The sequence below is a fragment of the Hyperolius riggenbachi genome, chromosome 3 (assembly GCF_040937935.1).
Source record: "Hyperolius riggenbachi isolate aHypRig1 chromosome 3, aHypRig1.pri, whole genome shotgun sequence".
Lineage (NCBI taxonomy): Eukaryota > Metazoa > Chordata > Amphibia > Anura > Hyperoliidae > Hyperolius > Hyperolius riggenbachi.
The window spans coordinates 19,582,990-19,603,634 of record NC_090648.1 but is presented as its reverse complement, the minus strand read 5'-3'; the positions used below and the strand labels follow the sequence as shown (position 1 = coordinate 19,603,634).

Genomic DNA, 20,645 nt, shown 5'->3' with positions numbered 1-20,645 from the left:
CATCTCCCTGGTTACGCTATCCGGATTCGGTTATCCGACCCGGATATCCGAATTCCTATCCAGATTCCTCTGCGCATCCAGATACTGCATTCCGGATTTGCCCAGCTATCTGGAATCTGGATCCGAGGTCAGATAGCGGAAAAAGTTCGGATTATCCGGGTAGTTCGGATATCTGGAATCTGGATGAGCTGAGCACCACTGCATATGAATGACATTACTGGGAGCTGGAAGTTTAGTTTACTTTCCTTCATTTAAATGGAAGACTACACGGCGGTGGTTAGCCTGATAGCTTCTTTGATGTCTTTATTTCTTAGACTGTATATAATGGGATTGAGCATTGGTGTCCCCACAGTGTATAATAGGGAAATCAATTTGGTTACAGTTGAAGATAGTCCTTCGGATGGAAGCATGTAAATGCCAATGAGAGTTCCATAGAAAATGCAGACCACAATCAGATGGGAGCTGCAGGTGGAAAAAGATTTCCATCTACTGATATTGGAAGATATTTTAAGAATTGCCTGAATGATGCATCCGTATGATGATACAGTTATCATTAATGGGAGAATCATTACAAATACACTCGCCAACATGGCTTCCAAATGAATCATGGATGTATCTGAGCAGGACAGTTTCATAATAGGAGCCATGTCACAGAAGAAATGATCAATGATGTTTGGCCCACAGAAGTCTAGCATAGATAACATAATTGTTGTCACTAGTGTGAAGGAAAAACCTAACAGCCAAGAAAGAAGAATTAAACTCAGTAAAAAGGAATAGTTCATAATTGAGGAGTACCGGAGTGGGTTGCAAACAGCGAGGTACCTGTCATAAGACATCACTGATAATATGAAGCACTGAAATGTTTCAGAAGCTCCGAATATGCAAAACTGTGTTATACAACCATTGAAGGATATCAATAGCCCATCATTAATCATGGCAACAATTGTGTTAGGGACAACGTCTGTGGACAGCAGAATGTCCGATGTAGAAAGTTGAGTTAGGAAAAAGTACATGGGAGTTTGAAGCTTTTTGCTTCTGGTTACTAGTATGATGATCAGGAGGTTTCCACAAAGTGTCACATAATAAATAACAACGAGTAAGGCAACCACAAGACTCTTTACACTGGAAAGGTTTGGAAACGCGAGAAGAATGATCTCCGAGATCCTGGTTTGATTTCTTCTAAACATCTCTTATCAGTAAAGAATGTTCAACTGAAAGACGGTAGATTGACTGATATGTCCCTTATAAAAGAAAACATAGTGTTTGAGGAAATACAGACACATAGTGCATAATGCAGATATAGAAGGTATCTGAGAAAAACAGAATGTTTTATCCATAGTGCAATATAAACGATGAAGGTAAAAAGAAAAGGCATCAGTCTTACATACTTTGTACTTAAATGTAGATAGTTTTTGAGATGATTATATTTACTACTAGCTGGTCGCCCGGCGTTGCCCGGGTATGTATTTGGCTAGTGTTAGCTCTGCCCACTTTTTCTAATCCTAACACACAATTACTCAATGATGACCTAGTTTGTGAGCTTTGCGGCCTTTGGCATCAATAATTGGCATTGAAATGAAATAAATCTAATTGGCTGTGGCTCCACTCCTTTGAAAATCAATAGGTGAATTTTGATTAGCTTTTGTAGGCTCCACCCACTTTTCTGAATATTAATCCCAGTCACCCACTGTGCAAAGTTTAAGAACCCTGCCATTGACAGACAGTGTAAGAATGGCTGCAGTTTACATTCTGGCAGTGAAATTTGTATTTTTCTTCACCTACTGATGTCCTAATGTTTCCCGGGTATGTATTTGGCTGCTGTTGGCTGTGGCCCCTTTTTCTAACCCTAACACACAATTGTCAATAGTCAATGACCAAGTTTGTGAGATTTGTGGTCTTTGGCATGAATAATTTTCATTGAAATGAAGCACATCTGATTCGCTGTTTGTGGCCCCACCCTTTTTCTAAATATTTAACCCCAGCCACCCAATGATCAACTGTACCAGGTTTGAGGCTTGTGCCATTAACAGTGCAAAAATGGCAGCAATTAGATATTTGCCTTGAAAATCAATAGGTGAATTGTGATTGTTTTTTGTAGGCTCCACCCACTTTTCTGAATATTAATTCCAGTCACCCAGTGACCAACTGTGCAAAGTTTTAGAACTGTACAATTAATAGTGTAAGAATGGCTGCAGTTTACATTTTCCCAGTGAAATTTGTGTTTGTCTCCACCCACTGAAGACTCGGCATTGCCCAGGTATGTATTTGGCTGGTGTTGGCTCCGCCCACTTTTTCTAACCCTAACACAAAATTACTTAATGACTAAGTTTGTGAGCTTTGCGGTCTTTGGCATCAATAATTTGCATTGAAATAAAATAAATCTGATTGGCTGTGGCTCCACCCTTTTTCTGAATTTGAACCCCAATCACCCAATGGCCAACTTTACCAGGTACAGGTGATTAACAGTGCAAGAACGGCATCAATTAAATATTCTCCTTAAAGATTAATAGGTGGATTTTGATTGGCTTTTGTAGGCTCCACCCTCTTTTCTGAATATTAATCTCAGTCACCCAGTGACCAACTGTGCAAAGTTTGAGAACCCTACCATTAGTAGTGTAAGAATTGCTGCAGTTTACATTTTCTCAGTGAAATTTGTATTTGTCTCTGCCTACTGATGACCCAGCATTGTCCGATTATGTATTTGGCTGGTGTTGGCTGCGCCCACTTTTCCTAACCCTAACACACAATTACTAAATTACTCAATGACCAAGTTTGTGAGCTTTGCGGTCTTTGGCATCAATAACCTGCATTAAAATGAAACAAATCAGATTGGCTGTTTGGGGCTCCACCCCCTTATATAAATTTAAACCCCAGTCATGCAATGATCAACTGTACCAGGTTTATGGCTTGTGCCATTAACAGTGCAAGAATGGCAGCAATGAAATATTCCCCTGAAAAATCAATAGGTAATTTTTGATTGTTTTTTTCAGGCTTCACCCACTTTTCTGAATATTAACCCCAGTCACACAGTAACCAGCTGTGCAAAGTTTGAAAACCCTGCCATTAACAGTGTAAGAATGGCTGCTGTTTACATTTTCCCAGTAAAATTTGTATTAGTCTCCGCCCACTTATGACCCTGCATTGCCCGCTTATGTATTTGGCTGGTGTTGGCTGTGCCTACTTTCCTAACCCTAACACACAATTAATCAATTACTCAATTATTAAGTTTGTGAGCTTTGCGGTGTTTGGCAACAATAATTTGCATTGGAATGAAACAAATCTGATTGGCTATTTGTGGCTCCACCCCCTTTCTGAAATTGAACCCCAGTCACCCAATGATCAACTATACCAGGTTCGAGGCTTGTGCCATTAACAGTGCAAGAATGGCAGAAATGTAAATATTCCCCTTGAAAATCAATAGGTGATTTTTGATTGGCTTTTATAGGCTCCAACCACTTTTCTGAATAATAATCCCAGTCACCCAACGACCAACTGTGCAAAGTTTGAGAACCCTACCATTAACAGTGTAAGAAAAACAAAAGTTTGCTTTCTTAAAACAGAAAGAATTTGCGATAATTCAGGTTGGAGTGAGCTTGAGATGTCTCCCAGTGCATCACTGCTGAATATATGCAAATTAACCATTGTTACCCTTAGAAGCTAAACACACCTCCAGTACTGCTGGAATGCAATGATGTGTCAGCTTGTTAATTTGTACAGAACCATAATAATCCAACATGCATACAGACTGTTTTGGATTGTTTGATCCTTATCAGTGCATGGCATAGATTAATTTGGCTCTATGCAGTAAGGCTTGTAACACCGAGAGGTACAGACTAATCAGCAAGCTCATGGTGACCCAGAACTCATTGGAGTGTGTAAGGGACTACAATGGTCCTAAAAGCCCCCTTACTAAGATGTTAAGAAAAATAAAAGTTTGCTTTCTTAAAACAAAAAGTATTTGCGATAATTCAGGTTGGAGTGAGCTTGAGATGTCTCCCAGAGCATCACTGCTGAATATATGCAAATTAACCATTGTACCCTTAGAAGCTAAACACACCTCCAGTGTAACAGTGTAAGAATGGCTGCAGTTTACATTTTCCAGTGAAATTTGTATTTGTCTCTTTTTGGTTATGGGAATAAAAAGTATCCTATACTTTATTCCAGGTAATGTACTATGTGTGTGCCAAATTTCATTCAAATCCGTTTAGCAGTTTTTGCGTGATCGAGTAACAAACATCCAAACATCCAAACATCCAAACCTGAACTTTCCCATTTATTATTATTAGTAGGATTATATGGGGCATTCTGGAGCGTTGTTAGCCCATAACTGCCCCAAATGCTTTACTTCTTAGCAATGTATCTTTGAAGTAATATTACAAATGGCTTTAAGTGTAAAAAAAGAAGTAAAAAGTGTATGGAAAAGACAAACCAAACAATTGAACATGAAAATACCAGATCTTTGTACCATAATCAAATGTTTTATTTTTAAGCTAAGATTAAAATGGGAATCATGGACCCCTGCTCTGGTAAAGCAGACACCTTGTTTATCTTTAACCCTCTATTTGGTATATTTAGCTACATAGTCCTTATCCCCAACACATTGCTAATTACTTACTGCCGTGAAAACCAAGGTGATGTCCGAGTTGGACCTTCACATGTACGTACCTTGTTTGTTAAGATCAATCAGAGATTTATGTACATTTGAAGCACAACTCCCTTGAAGACAACTGGTCTCTATTATGGCAGCTGCAAAGATGGTGGTCAGATCAGGGGGATTACTGACAATCAGTCTAACTGCAGGATGGATTTGTATAGGCTAGCCACTCACATACAAGACAGTGTGGTCAGGGGCTTAACTAGACTTAATACTGCCTCCATGCAAAAATGATTGTATGGGGCCCTCTAGGTTCCCAAACCCTATGCAGGTCACGTGATCGGGAATTGACAAATGGCAGCATAAAGTTTTTTGCTGTGAAGCAGCATTTGGAAGCAGGAAAAAATTACACAAGTTCCTGCACATGGTTTTTGTAAAAGCAAACAGGGAGGGGTTTTTGCTAATTGGCAGCACTTGCTGTTTTTGGAGAAGGTGGTGGAAGGGCCACAAAAGCCTCTGTGCCCCCTTACGATGGAATGGGGTCAAAGGGGTGGTTGTTATGCCCAATGACTGTGCTGAGAGGTGGTGCACACACTACATAGCGATCCAAGGCATTACATGAAATGCATATCAAAATATTTTGCATAAGTCTTTGTGTATAGAAAGAAAAAATATAATATTCCTTCCTCTGCCCATTAACCTTTTCGGGACCATGTGCATGAGATCCTACGCCGCACTTGTGGCTGTTCTAGCCTGATGCGACGTAGGATCTACGCCGGCCCGCAATTTCCACTCCCGACGCGATCGTGCGCACCCGGAGGGGGAGATTAAGCTGTCATATGACAGCCGACATCTCCCCCGAGTGATCAGCAGCCATCGCGTATGGCTGCTGATCACACGATCACTACGATCGCCGTCGGATCGTAGTGATCTGTTTGACAGCTGTGGCGGCAGGGGGGGAAAGAAGAGGATCCACTCACCTCCCTGCCGTTCCAGCGACGATCGGCGCCCCCCTCCGCTCTGGCCGGCATCTCCGCTTCATCTGACGTCAGCGCCGGGTCCCGGCTTGATGACGTCATCAAGCCGCGACCCGGAACTGCTCGTCAGACAGAACGGAGATGCCGGCCGGAGAAGAGGGTCCCGTGCGGCTCATCGCTGGAGCCTGGAAGGTAAGTGAAGGCTGCTGGCAGAAGGGGGGGCCCAGGCCACCAAGGAGGGACACAATGCCAGGCAGCCACACACGGGATCCGGCTGCCTGACCCCCCCAAACGTGCGCACCCCCTTCCCGCGCAAAATGCCTGGTCCTTAAGGGGGGGTAGGTGGCCGGTCCCGAAAAGGTTAAAACAGGTCTTATAAGACAGCTTGTTAAAGCTTTGCCAAGTGAAGGAGATTCAAGCACCTAGTTTTGGCCTGTCCTTGCCTGTCATTTGAAAAATCAAAGTCTGGTGTGTTCAATGGTCCAAAGATTTTGTAGCTCATTAAAGATGAATATTTGATCAGGACATTGTAAAAATTCAAAAATAAAGCTTGGTTATCGTTCAAAGCCATTGTCAAGGACTTTCTTGGAAACCCACAAGCAAATAATTACACAGAACATGTCCAAAAGCTCTTGGAGAGCTACAAAATGCTTGGTTGCGGTAGACATCTTTTTAACTTCCCAGAAAACCTTGGAGCAGTTAGTGATGAGCATTATGAACAATTCCACCAAGACTTGAAGGTTATAGAAGGATGGCATCAGGGTAGGTGGGATGTACATAGTATGACTGACTATTGTTTAAACATCTACCGAGACTGTTCCAACACTGACAACTCCCGGAAAAGCTAAACACATAACTTATTTTTTTTCCCCTTAACTATATACCCAATTCATTTTCAAATGTTTTACAGACTTACACATGCCCATAGGTAACAATTAGTACATTAAAGTTATTATTTCATTATGTTTTTGTTGTACACAAAATGTGTATTTTTTTTTTTTTTTTTACAGAAAATGGAGGGTACCCTGTCTGCTGAAAACTGGATGTAAAAGCAAAAAGCTGGGGTCATTTCTGGATTCCCCGCCCAAAAGTTAGAAAAAAAAGGTATAATTTCTGTAATCCGCTGAGATCACGACTGTCATAAATAAGACCTTAACTTTTTTCAGAAAACACAATCAATAAACATGTAATGTGTTTCAATGGCATCACATTTATTTATTTATTTTGCATTTGTATGAAATTTTACATTTACAATAAAATGTTTTTCGACTATTTTAAGTTTGTATGGCAGGTGTTCTTATTTTCATGTGTGATGTGTGTTTTAATGCAGTCAGTGGGAATGCAGGAAAATTGCAGAAAAAAAAATGCATTTTGCACAAATAAAACCCACAAAACAAAACAAAACAAAAAAAAAACCCCACACAATTATATAAAGTTTAATAGATGCACTTTCATTTAAACTAACTTCTTCAATAGTCACACAAAAGTTGCAAAATAAAAATTTGCATACAATACTGACACAATTAAGCACACAATTGATTAAAAAAAAAAGTGTGAACAGACCCACAGGGGCAGAAAGAGAGTGGTGTACCATGTCACCAATCAGTTCAGGGAAACGTGTTTAAAAATTATACTATCTATGAGCTAAATTTAAAATGTTCACTGAGTTAATATTCAGTATATAGTTGAACGTTTTTGAATTAAGATCATACCATTTATTGGCTGTGAGGCAGAGACACAGCAAAAATAAGAGTTTAGTTACTGCAGTCTGAAAGTAAAGTACTGTAGATTGCCATACCTATAGTGGTACCGCAGCCAAATATGAATGAGACAAAGGTTAGTATCACAAATTTATTTAAAAAATGCCATAAGTTAAAAATAAAAACTCACATTGTGGGTCCTGTATCACAGGGACCCACAAAAAATACAGTGTCCTTAATGCACTATTCAGTGCCAATTAAAAGTTGGATAACCTAGAGATGTCCACTCTCTAGTTGCTCCAAACCGAGTTTTGCACTGTGTCGTCATCAGGGGTCTCTTCAGGTTTAAAGGATACCCGAAGTGACATGTGACATGATGAGATAGACATGGGTATGTACAGTGCCTAGCACACAAATCACTATGGTGTAGTCCTTTTTGTTTCTTTCTCTGCCTGAAAGAGTTAAATATCAGGTATGTAAGTGGCTGACTCAATCCTGACTCAGACAGGAAGTGACTACAGTGTGACCTTCACTGATAAGAAATTCCCCTTTTTATCTCTTTCTTGCTCTCAGAAGCCATTTTCTGCTAGGAAAATGTTTTATAGTTGGAATTTCTTATCAGTGTGGGTCACGGTGTAGTCACTTCCTGTCTGAGTCAGGACTGAGTCAGCCACTTACATACCTGATATTTAACTCGTTCAGGTGAGAAAGAAAAAAAGGAATACAGCCTAGTTATTTGTGTGCTAGGCACTGTACATACACATGTCTATCTCATCATGTCACATGTCACTTCGGGTATCCTTTAACCATTTGATGACTGCAAAGAGCACTGTTTGCGCTAGGGAGGATGGAATCATCTGTTGTTCTATCTGTGGAATAAAAGGTCCTTGGCTGCAATAGTGACGTTTGATCTTGGGAAGCGCTTGTATTGATTCTTTCAGAATGCCATACCTGTCTGATAACAGAAATGTTGAGAAAAATAACACACAACGCAAAGAGCATGCGATGACAAGAAAACAGTAAAACAATCTCCTGTACATAAAAAGCAAATACAACAATTGACATTTCATTAGGAAATATGATTGCTGCCTTTTAATGTGCTTAGTACGGTGCTTACTTTGTCTTTTGATTCTATTTTATTATATCTGAATCAATCAGTCCATTTGTCTTCCATCAGAGCTTTAATATTACCTTACACTGCAACACACTTAACATTAGTAAAATACTGTCTGGCCAGCTCACAGATCGAGTGTCGGGGGTTTATGTTGGGTAAATTAGGCCCCAGCAGAGATCCCGAATCTGTAGAGAGTTTTGCCTTGTTCAAATTAATTGGGTGGCAATATGCTTCTCTGAAAAATTAATCTTAAAACTGTTTCTAAATAAATATGAATTTAGCACCATACATGTTACTTCATAAATCTTAAATAAATGACTTTTAGATGTCTCAAAAAAAAAGTTTTATTGTTTTGTTTAGGCTAAATGTACCTATGTCTGTCTCTTTTTCTCAGAGTGCTCAAATATATGAACTATTGACTTTTTTGTATTATTAATCCTCTCCTGGCAGAGAACTGGGCTTCCTAAAACAAAGTATTGTATGGCTGTAATTCCTTTTTAGGTCTGATCTGATTATTGATCATTTTCCTGATTGAATCATCGGGTCTCCTCTTCCACCTCTTGATCTCCTCCACTCCGCTAGATTGAGGAATAGAGCCACCATGATCTCCCGTGACCCCTCTCACCCTGGCAGCCACTACTTCAGGCTCCTCCCGTTGGGCCGCCAATTCAGGACTATACCATCCAAAACCACCAGGCGGAAGAACACCTTCTTCCCCCAAGCCGTTCGGTCACTGAACTCCGACCTTTCCCAGTCCGGCTTGCACTCGTAGTTGCCGGGTCGGCAGCTGGTCCCCGTCACTGCCTCCTCGGTTCTTATCCGGAAACGGGGGCCCTTTACTAGCGTCTACCGGCATCACTATCTGTATATCTGATTACTGCATTTCAAATTGTATGTGTTGTTGTATCTGTCTATGCCATGTGTACCACAAATAATTCCGATTATGGCTCTTGCTGTACTTGGCGAAATAAAACTGATTCTGATTCTGATTCTATTCTGATTTGTATAGAAGTGATCAGAAAATAGATCTGAAAAAATGATCAATATCAGATCGGACCTGTCATAAATTGTCTATCGAGTCATCTATCTGCTGAAAAAATTAATTGCGTGTTCCCAGCATTACATCACTTAAAGGGAACCTTAAAGTGAACCTCCGGGCTAAAAAAATCTACTCAGCAGAACTGAAAAGGCTTGGGGCTTGATTCAAAAAAGGGTGCTAAGTGTTAGCACGCCAGTGAAAAGCCACTTTGCATGTGCTAACATGCTTTGCACGTGCTAAGTAGTTAGCACATGCAAACTACTTAGCACCGTAGTTAGCACATGTAAACTACTTAGCACCGTAGTTAGCACATGTAAACTACTTAGCACCATAGTTAGCACATGTAAATTACTTAGCACCCTAGTTTTAAAAAAAAAAAAATCTGTGTTAATTCAACAAAGAAATGGAACATATGACAGAATATGCAGTGTAGCAGTGCGCTTCCTAACTTTTCCAACAGTAGCTTCAGCATCAATTATCACTGTGGAAGATGAGAGGTATTGTTAACAATAATATAATGATTGTCACATAAAATATTGAGCTCAGATTGAATTAAAATTTTCAAATATTCTATCTTTTACAAGATCATAATTAGCAAGACCAGGGGTATCTAACCATAGAGCTTAGCACCCTAGTTAGCACGGTGCTAAGTAGTAGTTTGCATGTGCTAAATACGGTGCTAAGTAGTTTGTATGTGCTAACTACTTAGCACCCTAGTTAGTACACCCAAAGCCTTTAGGCGTGCTAACTGGGTTAGCACCGTTTACTGAATCGAGCCCATGGTGTTTCATTAACAGTTTCACAGCATCAGAACTTAGTTTTTCTTACCAAAGCATCATTTTTAGCTGCATTTTTAGCTAAGCTCCACCCATCAAAGATGCTTTGCATCCCTGATGCTGTGCAGAGCATGATGGGATTTCCTATGTTGTTGTTCAAGTTGCCTAGCAACTGGGAGGGGTGATCAGCACACAGGACAGTTGGAACTGTGTCTCATGCTCCCTGTCACCTCCTTTCAACCAAAAAGATGGCTGCCATCATGAAATCAAACATTTGCCTGTTATTTTTAAACAGTGTGGGTAAGAGATTATATTACCTATCTATCTATATTTATATATATATATATATATAATAGAGTGCCTCAACCGTCAAGCAAGAAGAAGAAGTAGCGCCCTGCCCCCAGGGCCGGTCCAAGCAAGAAGAAGGGGCTGGGCTAAGCAAGAAGAAGAAGGAGTGTCATATCAAACCAAGGGCAAAGAGGGATAATTTGCATATTCAGTAGCAGTGCATTGTGGGTAACTACAAATGTTCACTTATAGCTGAATTATTGCAGATTTGCTTCTGTTTTAAGAAGGAAAATTACACCAAGCTTTGCTTTTTTTAGTAGGAGGGCTTTTTGGTCCCTTTTATCCTCCTATACATTCTTAGTAGTTTGGGTCACCCTGAGCTGCTTGGTTACTCTGTTGTACTGGTCCAAGCCCTATCTCATATAGCCTTATCAATTGTTGCTATGTACTGATGAGGTCCAAATGTCTGAAATAGGCTGTCACATGTGGGGTTAACGAGTAACTGTCAGGCTGCAGAAGCTAATTTAAACCTCTATTCTTCTGTGTTAAACAGTTTAGAAGGAAGCCAAAAAGGCAATATTGAAGTTAAAAATCTCTCTTACTATGATATGTGCTGAACAGCACGGCTCTCTATTACCAAGCTCGTAAGGAGGACACAGATACTGCAAAGCATTCTGGGGCTGCCTCTTCTTCCCACTGCAGTACTTTGGGTCATCCCCCTTCATTTACCTATCACTCCCTAAGGCCGCTTTCACAGTGAGAAGTTACAGGCTCATGTTACAGCAGATTGTAACAGCAGCCAGCACTGAAAAATCACAGGGCACATGTTCCGTTAGAGTATACTGCATGAGACCACTATTGTTCCTAGCCACATGGCTAATTAATATTCACTGCAAAGTAGTGTTGTCTATTAGGATCTTTTTTGTGAGTGGAATCATCAGGAAGTCCCTGCTATGTAATGATGAGGGCCAAAAGTCTGAAACAGGCTGTCACATGTGGGTTTGATATGGCTGTGTAAAATTTAAAGCTATAGGCTTGCTATACACCAGTGATTCTGGATACTTGCTTGGCTTAGGCAGGGTTCACATTTGCGTTAGCAGTCAGGGTTTTCCGGATCCGGAACGTATACTGTACAAACAGAACGGACGTTTGGCAATCCAATGATAGTCTATGGATGCGTACATACTCGTCCGTTCCACGTGGACCGGATCCGGACTGGATACGGACTCCGGACACTTTTCCAACTTGCTCTATTTTTCACGTACGTCGGATCCGGCCGCCGCACCCAGACCGGATCCTGACTGCACCATCCGCACAGCTGAACCAATGAGAAACGGAAAGCAGGCAACACACTGGCTATAAAAAAATCTGGACTTTCTACCCACTTCCTATGCGTTTTCATGGGCCCAGCGTTTGAGGAGTGGAGCAGCAGTGACTTGTGGCTGGAGATATTTGGCAGCATGTCGGACGAAGAGGTGAGGCCCTACACACCTGAGGACCTGATTCTACAGGTGCAGCAGCTACCTGCCTGGTGCACCCACCATCTCCTGCGAGGAGCACGCCTTCTTCCCACATAGTATAGGTAAAAGTCAAAAAGAAGACAATTCCCAGGTCAAATGAGTACAAAAACACTGGATCCATGGTCCAAACTGCAGTCTCTATATCCAAGGATGGTCTCCACACGTCAGTCTCCAACAATGACCTCAGGGCTTCTGCAGACCTCCCAGATCCCAAGAATTAATATAGTCTGTATCTCTTCAAAAACGGATTTATCAACCTGATCACCTACTGATGAAAAACCGGATGCAAACGGAATAGATCCGGACCGGATCCTGAGTGCAACCGTACGCATCCGGTCCGGATGTGCACGGAACGGATCCGGACATCCGTTCCGTTTTTTGCAAAAACGCAAGTGTGAACAGGGCCTTACTAAGGGTGAAAAGGAATTATTTGCATATTTAGTAGCAGTGCATTGTGGGTAACTGCAAATGTTCACTTATAGCTGAATTATTGCATATTTCCTTCTGTTTTAGGAAGGCAAATTACACCAAGCTTTGATTTTTTAGTAGGAGGTGTTTTTGATCTCTTTAATCCCCCTATACATTCCGAGTGGTTTGGGTCACCCTGAGCTGCTTGGTTACTCTGTTGTACTGGTCCAAGCCCTATCTCACACAGCCGTATCAATCCCTGCCATGTACTGATGAGGACCAAAAGTCTGAAACAGGCTGTCTACATGTGGGTTTGATATGACTGTGTAAAATGTAAAACTATATGCTTGCTATACACCAGCAGCTCTGGATGCTTGCTTGGCTTACCAAGGGGGAAAATGGGTAATTTGCATATTTAGTAGCAGTGCATTGTGGGTAACCACAAATGTTCACTTAAAGGGAACCTTAACTGCTGCGGAAAAATAAATTCACTTACCTGGGGGCTTTCCCAAGCCTCCTGCAGCCGTCCTGTGCCCGCGCCGGTCCTTCGGTGCCCTCCGGTCTCCCTCCGCCGCTAAGTTTCGATTTCGGACGACTGCCAGTCGTCCTGGGGCCTCTTCCGCATTCCTGGTCGTAAACTGCAGTAAAGCGCGTCCGCATGACGCGTTTGACGTCATGCGATGACGCGTTTGGCGTCATGCGGACGCGCTTTACTGCAGTTTACGACCAGGAATGCGGAAGAGGCCCCAGGACGACTGGCAGTCGTCCGAAATCGAAACTTAGCGGCGGAGGGAGACCGGAGGGCACCGAAGGACCGGCGCGGGCACAGGACGGCTGCAGGAGGCTTGGGAAAGCCCCCAGGTAAGTGAATTTATTTTTCCGCAGCAGTTAAGGTTCCCTTTATAGCTGAATTATTGCAGATTTCCTTCTGTTTTAAAAAGGCAAATTACACCAATACAGTGTGCGGCATTGCAGGAAGTGACAACAGTGGAACGCACGATGGAACACGTGCCACTCTCACTAATAGTGGCGGCTGCTACTATGCTTTAGCAGGAGGGGGAGCGCACATGGTAGACCCAGGTGAGGGGGGGGGGGGGGTTCCTGCTTAGCTTAAGCTGGAGGGGGGAGTGCACATGTGGGACCCAGGTGAGGGGCGGGGGTTCCTGCTGAGCTTAAGCTGGAGGGGGGAGTGCACATGGGGGACCCAGTTGAGGGGGGTCCAACCCCCCTTCCTGCCCTCTACCCTCTTAGGCGGCATATGCTATGCTGCGGGTCGGCTAGTCTATTTTAATTAACATAACTAATGTAACTTAATGACAGTATGTTTGTTTAGGCTGCAGTTCCTCTTTAACGGAGAGGGATATCCTTTTAAACAATACCAGTTGCCTGGCAGCCCTGCTGATCTCTAGCTGCAGTAGTGGCTGAATCACAGACCGGAAACAAGCATGCAGCTAATCCAGTATGACTTCAGTCAGAGCACCTGATCTGCATGCATGTTCAGGGGCTGTGGTTAAATGTATCAGAGACACAGGATCAGCAGGAGAGTCAGGCAACTGGTATTATTTTAAAAGGAAAAATCCACATCCTTCTCAGTTTAGGTCCCCTTTAAGGTTCACGTTAATTTGCACCTTATTGGTCCTTATTCAATTCACTACTATGATTTCTCTAAGGTGATGTTTTCACACCAATGTCAATGAAATGACTTTAAAGCCACCGACAAGCAAGAAAATACTCAGAACAATTTTGACAGTACTTTATCCACCTACTTTTTTTTGGTAATTTTACATTGCAGAGTATTATTATATATTTGTTTTACTTTTAAGCTTTATTGATGTCAGCAAGATAAGTGCTACAAACAGTTGGCATAATATTGTACAATGAAGTCTTGGAAAGCAAAAGAAAACATTACAAAAAAGAGCATTCAATAAACATCAAATCCAGTCACACAACATGCATCTAAACATAAGTTTAGACCATACATAGAAAAAAAAACATTTTGCAGCTTCGTACATTAAAATGAACCCGCAGGATGTATATGGAAATACATTTTGATCAAATAACCAAACTTCAGTGGTTACCCCAAGGATCTCTAAAAGCCAAGAAAAGGAAAAAGAAAAAAGACCAGAAGCATTTGGGGGAAAATGATACACACACACGCACGCACGCACGCACGCACACACACACCATTCTTGTATTCCTTAGTATCTCTGAATTCCTACCAAATGTTGAAATTTTGAGACATGACAATGTAATACATATTGTGGATCTATCAAACAAAGAAAAATGCATGATAGTGCCTAATAATTAACCCTCTTGGTGGTCTAGTAAAAACCACCAGGGGGCAGCGCAGCCTTTTTTAGTAATTTATTTTTTAAAATCATGTAGCGAGCCTAGGGCTCGCTACATGATAGCCGCTGTGCAGCGGCATCCCCCTAGCCTCTTCAATCACCTCCGGCGATCGGCGATCGGCGATCAGGAAATCCCGTTCAAAGAATGGGATTTCCTAAAAGAGAACCCGAGGTGTGTTTAAAGATTGTTATCTGCATACAGAGGCTGGATCTGCCTATACAGCCCAGCCTCTGTTGCTATCCCAAACCCCACTAAGGTCCCCCTGCACTCTGCAATCCCTCATAAATCACAGCCATGCTGTGAGGCTGTGTTTACATCTGTAGTGTCAGTCTCAGCTGCTCCCCCGCCTCCTGCACAGCTCCGGGCCCTGCCCCCATCCCTTCCCTCCAATCAGCAGGGAGGGAAGGGATGCAGGCGGGGACTGGAGTTCTGCAGGAGGCGGGGAGAGCAGCAGACTGACACTATAGAGATAAACACAGCCAGCTCTGACAAGCTGTTTGTCAGCAGCGTGGCTGTGATTTATGAGGGATTGCAGAGTGCAGGGGGACCTTAGGGGGGTTTGGGATAGCAACAGAGGCTGGGCTGTATAGGCAGATCCAGCCTCTGTATGCAGATAATATTCTTCAAACCCACCTCGGGTTCTCTTGAAGGGCTTCCCCCGTCACCATGGCGATGAGGCGGCATGACGTCATTGGGAGTCCCGATCCACCCCTCAGCGCTGCCTGGCGCTGATAGGCCAGGCTGCGCAAGGGGTCTAGGGGGGGGCGGGGCGGCGTGGGGCGGTGGATATCAGTGAATTGACGCGGAGCAGCAGCGATCGGTGTGCTCACGCAGCTAGAAAAGTGCTAGCTGCGTGCAGCAAAAAAAATGTGTGCAAATCGGCCCAGCAGGGCCTGAGAAAACCTCCTGCGTGGCTTACCCCGGACAACATTCAGGGTTACCGCCAGGAAGGTTAAACAAAAAAAACAAACAAACAAAAAATCAAGAGATGAGCTTGTCTCCAATCACAAGGACAAAAATTGTGATAAGATGGTATCTTCTGGTTAAGCCGAAAAGTGTAGCTTTGACAGAAACCTACTGCCATAGATCCAAACAACAACAATATCCAAATTTTGAGAGAATGTTCATTTTAATTGAGACTTTCCACCTGAGCCAGGACAATCTAGGTTTAGGATCGCAGCCCTTAATGTCTGTTGTTATAGCATCTAGAATGGAAGGGAAATTAACTCAGAAAGCTGGGAGAGATTCTCAGGCAGCTGGATCCCTACATATCTAATAGAAGTGTGAGCCCATTGAAAGGAGAAGGCCTCTTTCATCTGATTCACTTTTGTGAAAGGAAAAGAAATATTTAAGGCAAAGGATTTTGCAAAATTGACCTTGTTATTGGAGATGGCACCAACATATGTTATCCCGTCTATTAGGTTGAGTAGGAAGAACAACAAATCTTCAGCAAATGCTGCCACCTTGTGCTCCACACCTCCCATTCACACTCCTTGTATCGCCTCATCCAGGTGCACCCATCCAAAAATAGCTCAAACACCGATAAGGGTGAGAGACTAGAGTGGGAAAACCTGCCTCACCCCGTTAAATAAGTCAAAAGGTTAAGACAAAAGGTCATTCATGTACAATCTTGCTGAAGTGTTTGAGTATAATAAAAAGACCCACTGAAGCATTTAAGAAGCCTTAGTCCATGTGGCAGAGGAAAGCCTTCAGAAAGTCCCGTGCAATCCTGTCCAAGGCTGATTAAACTTGACGATCTTAATATATGCAAGCTATGCTGTATCTGGTGAATAAATCACAAATCGTTATTGGACGGAAGGTGCACATTTCTTTTTTCCCCCTTTTTTTGAGCTACAGTTACTCTTTCTATAAACAATACAATGGAAGCACATGTCCATGTCGCAGCAGATCCAAGACACTGGCAGCATTGGCGATAGCGTTGTTTTGTTTTTTAAAGTTTTTCACTATGTCTAATCATTTTCAAGCCTAAGGGAGCTACCTATTCCTTTTTTATGAGTTTATGGCATTGCGCCATGAGACCATCCTGTCCCGGGCTCTTATTTGACTTAACCCTCCTGGCGGTCAATTAAAACCACCAGGGGGCAGCGCAGCACTATTTTTCTTTATTTAATCATGTAGCTAGTCTAGCGCTAGCTACGTGACAGCGCTGTGCAGTGGCATCCCCCCCCCCCCCCTGTTCGATCGCCTCCGGCGATCAAGCCCGTCTGGAAATCCCTTTCTGAATGGGATTTCCATTAGGGCTTACCCCGTTGCCATGGCGATGGGCGGGATGACGTCACCGACGTCGTGATGTCAAAGGGAGTCCCAATCCGCCCCTCAGCGCTGCCTGGCACTGATTGGCGGGTAGCAGCGAATCGGTGCGGAGCGGCGGTGATTGAGCAGTACACGCAGCTAGCAAATTGCTAGCTGCGTGTACAAAGAAAAATTATGCAAATCGGCCCAGCAGGGCCTGAGAAATCCTCCTGCGTGGCATAGCCCGAGCTCAGCTCGGGCTTACCGCCAGGAAGGTTAAAGGAGCAAACTGCTGAGCAAAATTTGTTGCTTGTGATCGGGCTAATCAGCAATTTACACTCTAACTCTTCTTGAGACTACAGAAACTGTTCTATTGCCTGTAGTGGTCCAGAAAAGGGGAAACTTTTGCCAAGTGGACGGGTGGGGAGAATATAAAAAGCCTGGTAAAAAGATCTAAATTCATCAGCAATTTCAGAAAATGTGACTTTCTTAATCAGTTGTGAGTTGATAGTAGAGTGGACATACCATTTTTTTTCACTGTATAAGATGCACTTTATTGTCCAAAAATGAGGAGAAAAAGTCCCTGCGTCATATACGGCAAAGGCAGAGAATCCCTGACTTACGAACGCCCACTGATGCGAACAGAGACCCGCCAGCACATCGGGGATTCACTGCCTGTGCCTCCTCTCCCCCCACATGCCTGCGCTATATACCTCTAATCTGTTTGCGCCCCCTATGTTTGCAGCATCTGCTATGTGACCCCTGCATTACTCTGCACCCCGCGTATGCCTGCGCTATGCCCCCCTAATGTACTGGCCTCTGCTACCCCTTTAATCATATGGCCCCCCTTCTTTGCCTGAAGCGGCTTACCCGATACATGTCACTATAGGGACTGCATACACCCATCTTACCCATAAACACTTTCTCTTGAGCACGTCTACTGATTACGCGATCAGTACAAGCCGCGCACAAGAGTGTATGGAGTAGCCGGGTGTCTGCAGTCCTCGCAGTGGCATGTATCGGGCAAGCCTCTGCCGCTGTAGACAAAGAGGGGGGCCAGAACATTAGAGGGGGATAGCGGAGACCAGTACATTAGAGGGGCATATCGCAAGCATGTGGGGGAGCGGAGGCACGCACGGGACACACATAGCAGATGCTTCACACACGGGAGGCCACAAACAGATTAGAGGGGGATAGCGCAGGCACGTGGGGGTGGCACAGGAGGACACCAGGGTTGGCACACAAAAGTACATGAGGAAGACATGGGGCTCACATGAGAGAGACAGGGGGCACAGAGAAGGACACGGGGGTACACAGGAGGAGACAAGGACACAGGAGGACAGATGGAGCACACAGAAGGACACATGGCACACACAGGAGGACAAATGGGTAGACATGTGGGACACAGGAGGAGACAAGGACACAGGAAGACAGATGGAGCACACAGGAGGACAAATGGGTAGACATGTGGGACACAGAAGGACACTTGGGAGACATGGGGCACTTAGGAGGACACATTGGTAGACAGCAGGACACAGAAGGACACCACTTGGGGGATAACAGGAACAAGACGCTCCTGGAATATGGAAGCACCAGGTTTAGTGTATATTTCCTCCCCTGGTTTTTGCCCTCTAAACCCAGATGTATCTTATATTCCGGAGCATCTTATACGTCTTTGCCATCTGTTCCCTAAGCGTCTTTGCCAGAAGTTAACTGCTCTTGTTGCCATGCTTGTAGAACCCCTACCATAGACGTATGTCTCTATCATAATCTAAAGGTAGCCATACATCTAGCAATGTTTGGGCAGATTCGGGCAAGAGACAAATTTCTCTCTAATCGAATCTGATAAAAGAGAGATATGTCAGCTGCCCATACACTGCAGGCCGATTTCCGATTAATTTCAGCATGAAATCAATCCAGAATTGGCCTTGTGACACCGCATCCATCCGCCTCGCTGCCCCAACGCTGTCCCCTAGTGATAAATGTCCCCCCGGTGCCCAGTGCAAGATATACATTACCTGTCCACGGCCTCCGCTTGTCCCTCACTGGCTTCCGGGACTCCTTCTCCAGGGGCGTCTCTAGCCCTTTTGTCACTCCAGGCGAGAAATCCTGTGGCGCCCCCCTCCCCGTGATTGCCCCCAGCCCCATACCCCCCCCACTCCTGTGGTGAACCCCACCCCCGAAAATCATAATGCAGCAGCGTTTCACCAGAAAATACACTTATTGCGGCATGGGTTCACCAGAAAATAGTTGTAACGCAGCAGAGCGTTTCACCATAAAATATACTTATTGCGGCATGCACTGACACACAACACACAGTATATACACACACACACACTATACACACACGCACACAGTACACACACTCTATACACACGCGCACACAGTACACACACATACACCGCACACAACATACACACTATACACAGTACACACGCACACGCACACACACTACACACACACACTACACTATACACACACACACTATACACACGCACACACAGTACACACACTCTATACACACGCACACAGTACACACACATACACCGCACACAACATACACACTATACACAGTACACACACACACGTAGACACACACTACACACACACACTACACTACACACACACACACACTATACAAACGCACACACAGAGCTCACTATACACAGCACACAGTAGACATACACTATACTATTATACTTATCCCGGTTTTCACTACCTTATAGTGTGTCTGATCCCTTATGCAGAGAAATAATGAGGAGAGAAAAGCTGGAAGAGAGGAAAGAAGATATTTGCCTCACCAGGAGTGCACTTTTATTTAGCTTTCCTGTATGACAAGAAGACACAGACACCCAGCACTAGGGAAAGAGGGAAACAAAGGTGAATGAAGAAGGCTGGTGCACACCAAGAGTGCTTCAGAGCGCTTTTCAAATTTACAGCAATTTGAAAAGCGCTGGGCTAATGTTACCCTATGAGGGGGTTCCCACAGCAGTGTTGTGATCGCAAACATGCTGCAGGTAGCATTTATTGGAGCGATTCTTTCAAAAATCGCTTCACAAAGTCGCATTCGCGAATTGCTAGCGATTGCGATTTTGTCGTGCACTAGCCCAGAGATAGGAGGAGTGGAGTGAGACTGAGAATAGCCTGAGATGGAGCAGAGAGCTTATCTGTATTGCAGTCCCACATTACAAAGAGGCTAGTTGCTGGTAATAGGACTGCTGTCCCTGCCAGTCTCCCACACAATTCAGAAAGCAGCCCTCCTGGAGTCTAGGGACTGTCAAAACTTTTCAACCTGTTTAACACCGTATCTGCACATGCAGTCATTTTAACAATGGAGAGAGACCAGACAGATTTTTTCCCACGGACCCTCCTCTGCATCATGCTGTGTATATTTACCAGCTTCCCTGCCATCTAATTGCACTTTTATCAGCTAGTCTAGTGTTTTACAATGCCTTACATCAACAAACCTGAATACAGCAGACACAGGACCAACCCTAAATCACTGAATGAAAGGCAGCCTGGGGGGCAGTCAATGCCTGGCTGCTACAGTCTCTACTTCCACGCAGTTACCAGTTGCAGAGAGAGAGAGGGACTGAATGAATGTCAGGATTTAGGAACTGATGCTGT

At 43.7% G+C, this 20,645-nt stretch overlaps 1 protein-coding gene across 1 annotated transcript; it reads right to left on the bottom strand.

Moving 5' to 3' along the window:
- Positions 1-263: 263 nt before the first annotated feature.
- Positions 264-1,187, bottom strand: LOC137561887 (olfactory receptor 10A7-like). The gene has a single exon (XM_068273238.1). It carries the CDS (start codon positions 1,185-1,187, stop codon positions 264-266), a length of 924 nt encoding a protein of 307 aa, XP_068129339.1.
- Positions 1,188-20,645: the final 19,458 nt, after the last annotated feature.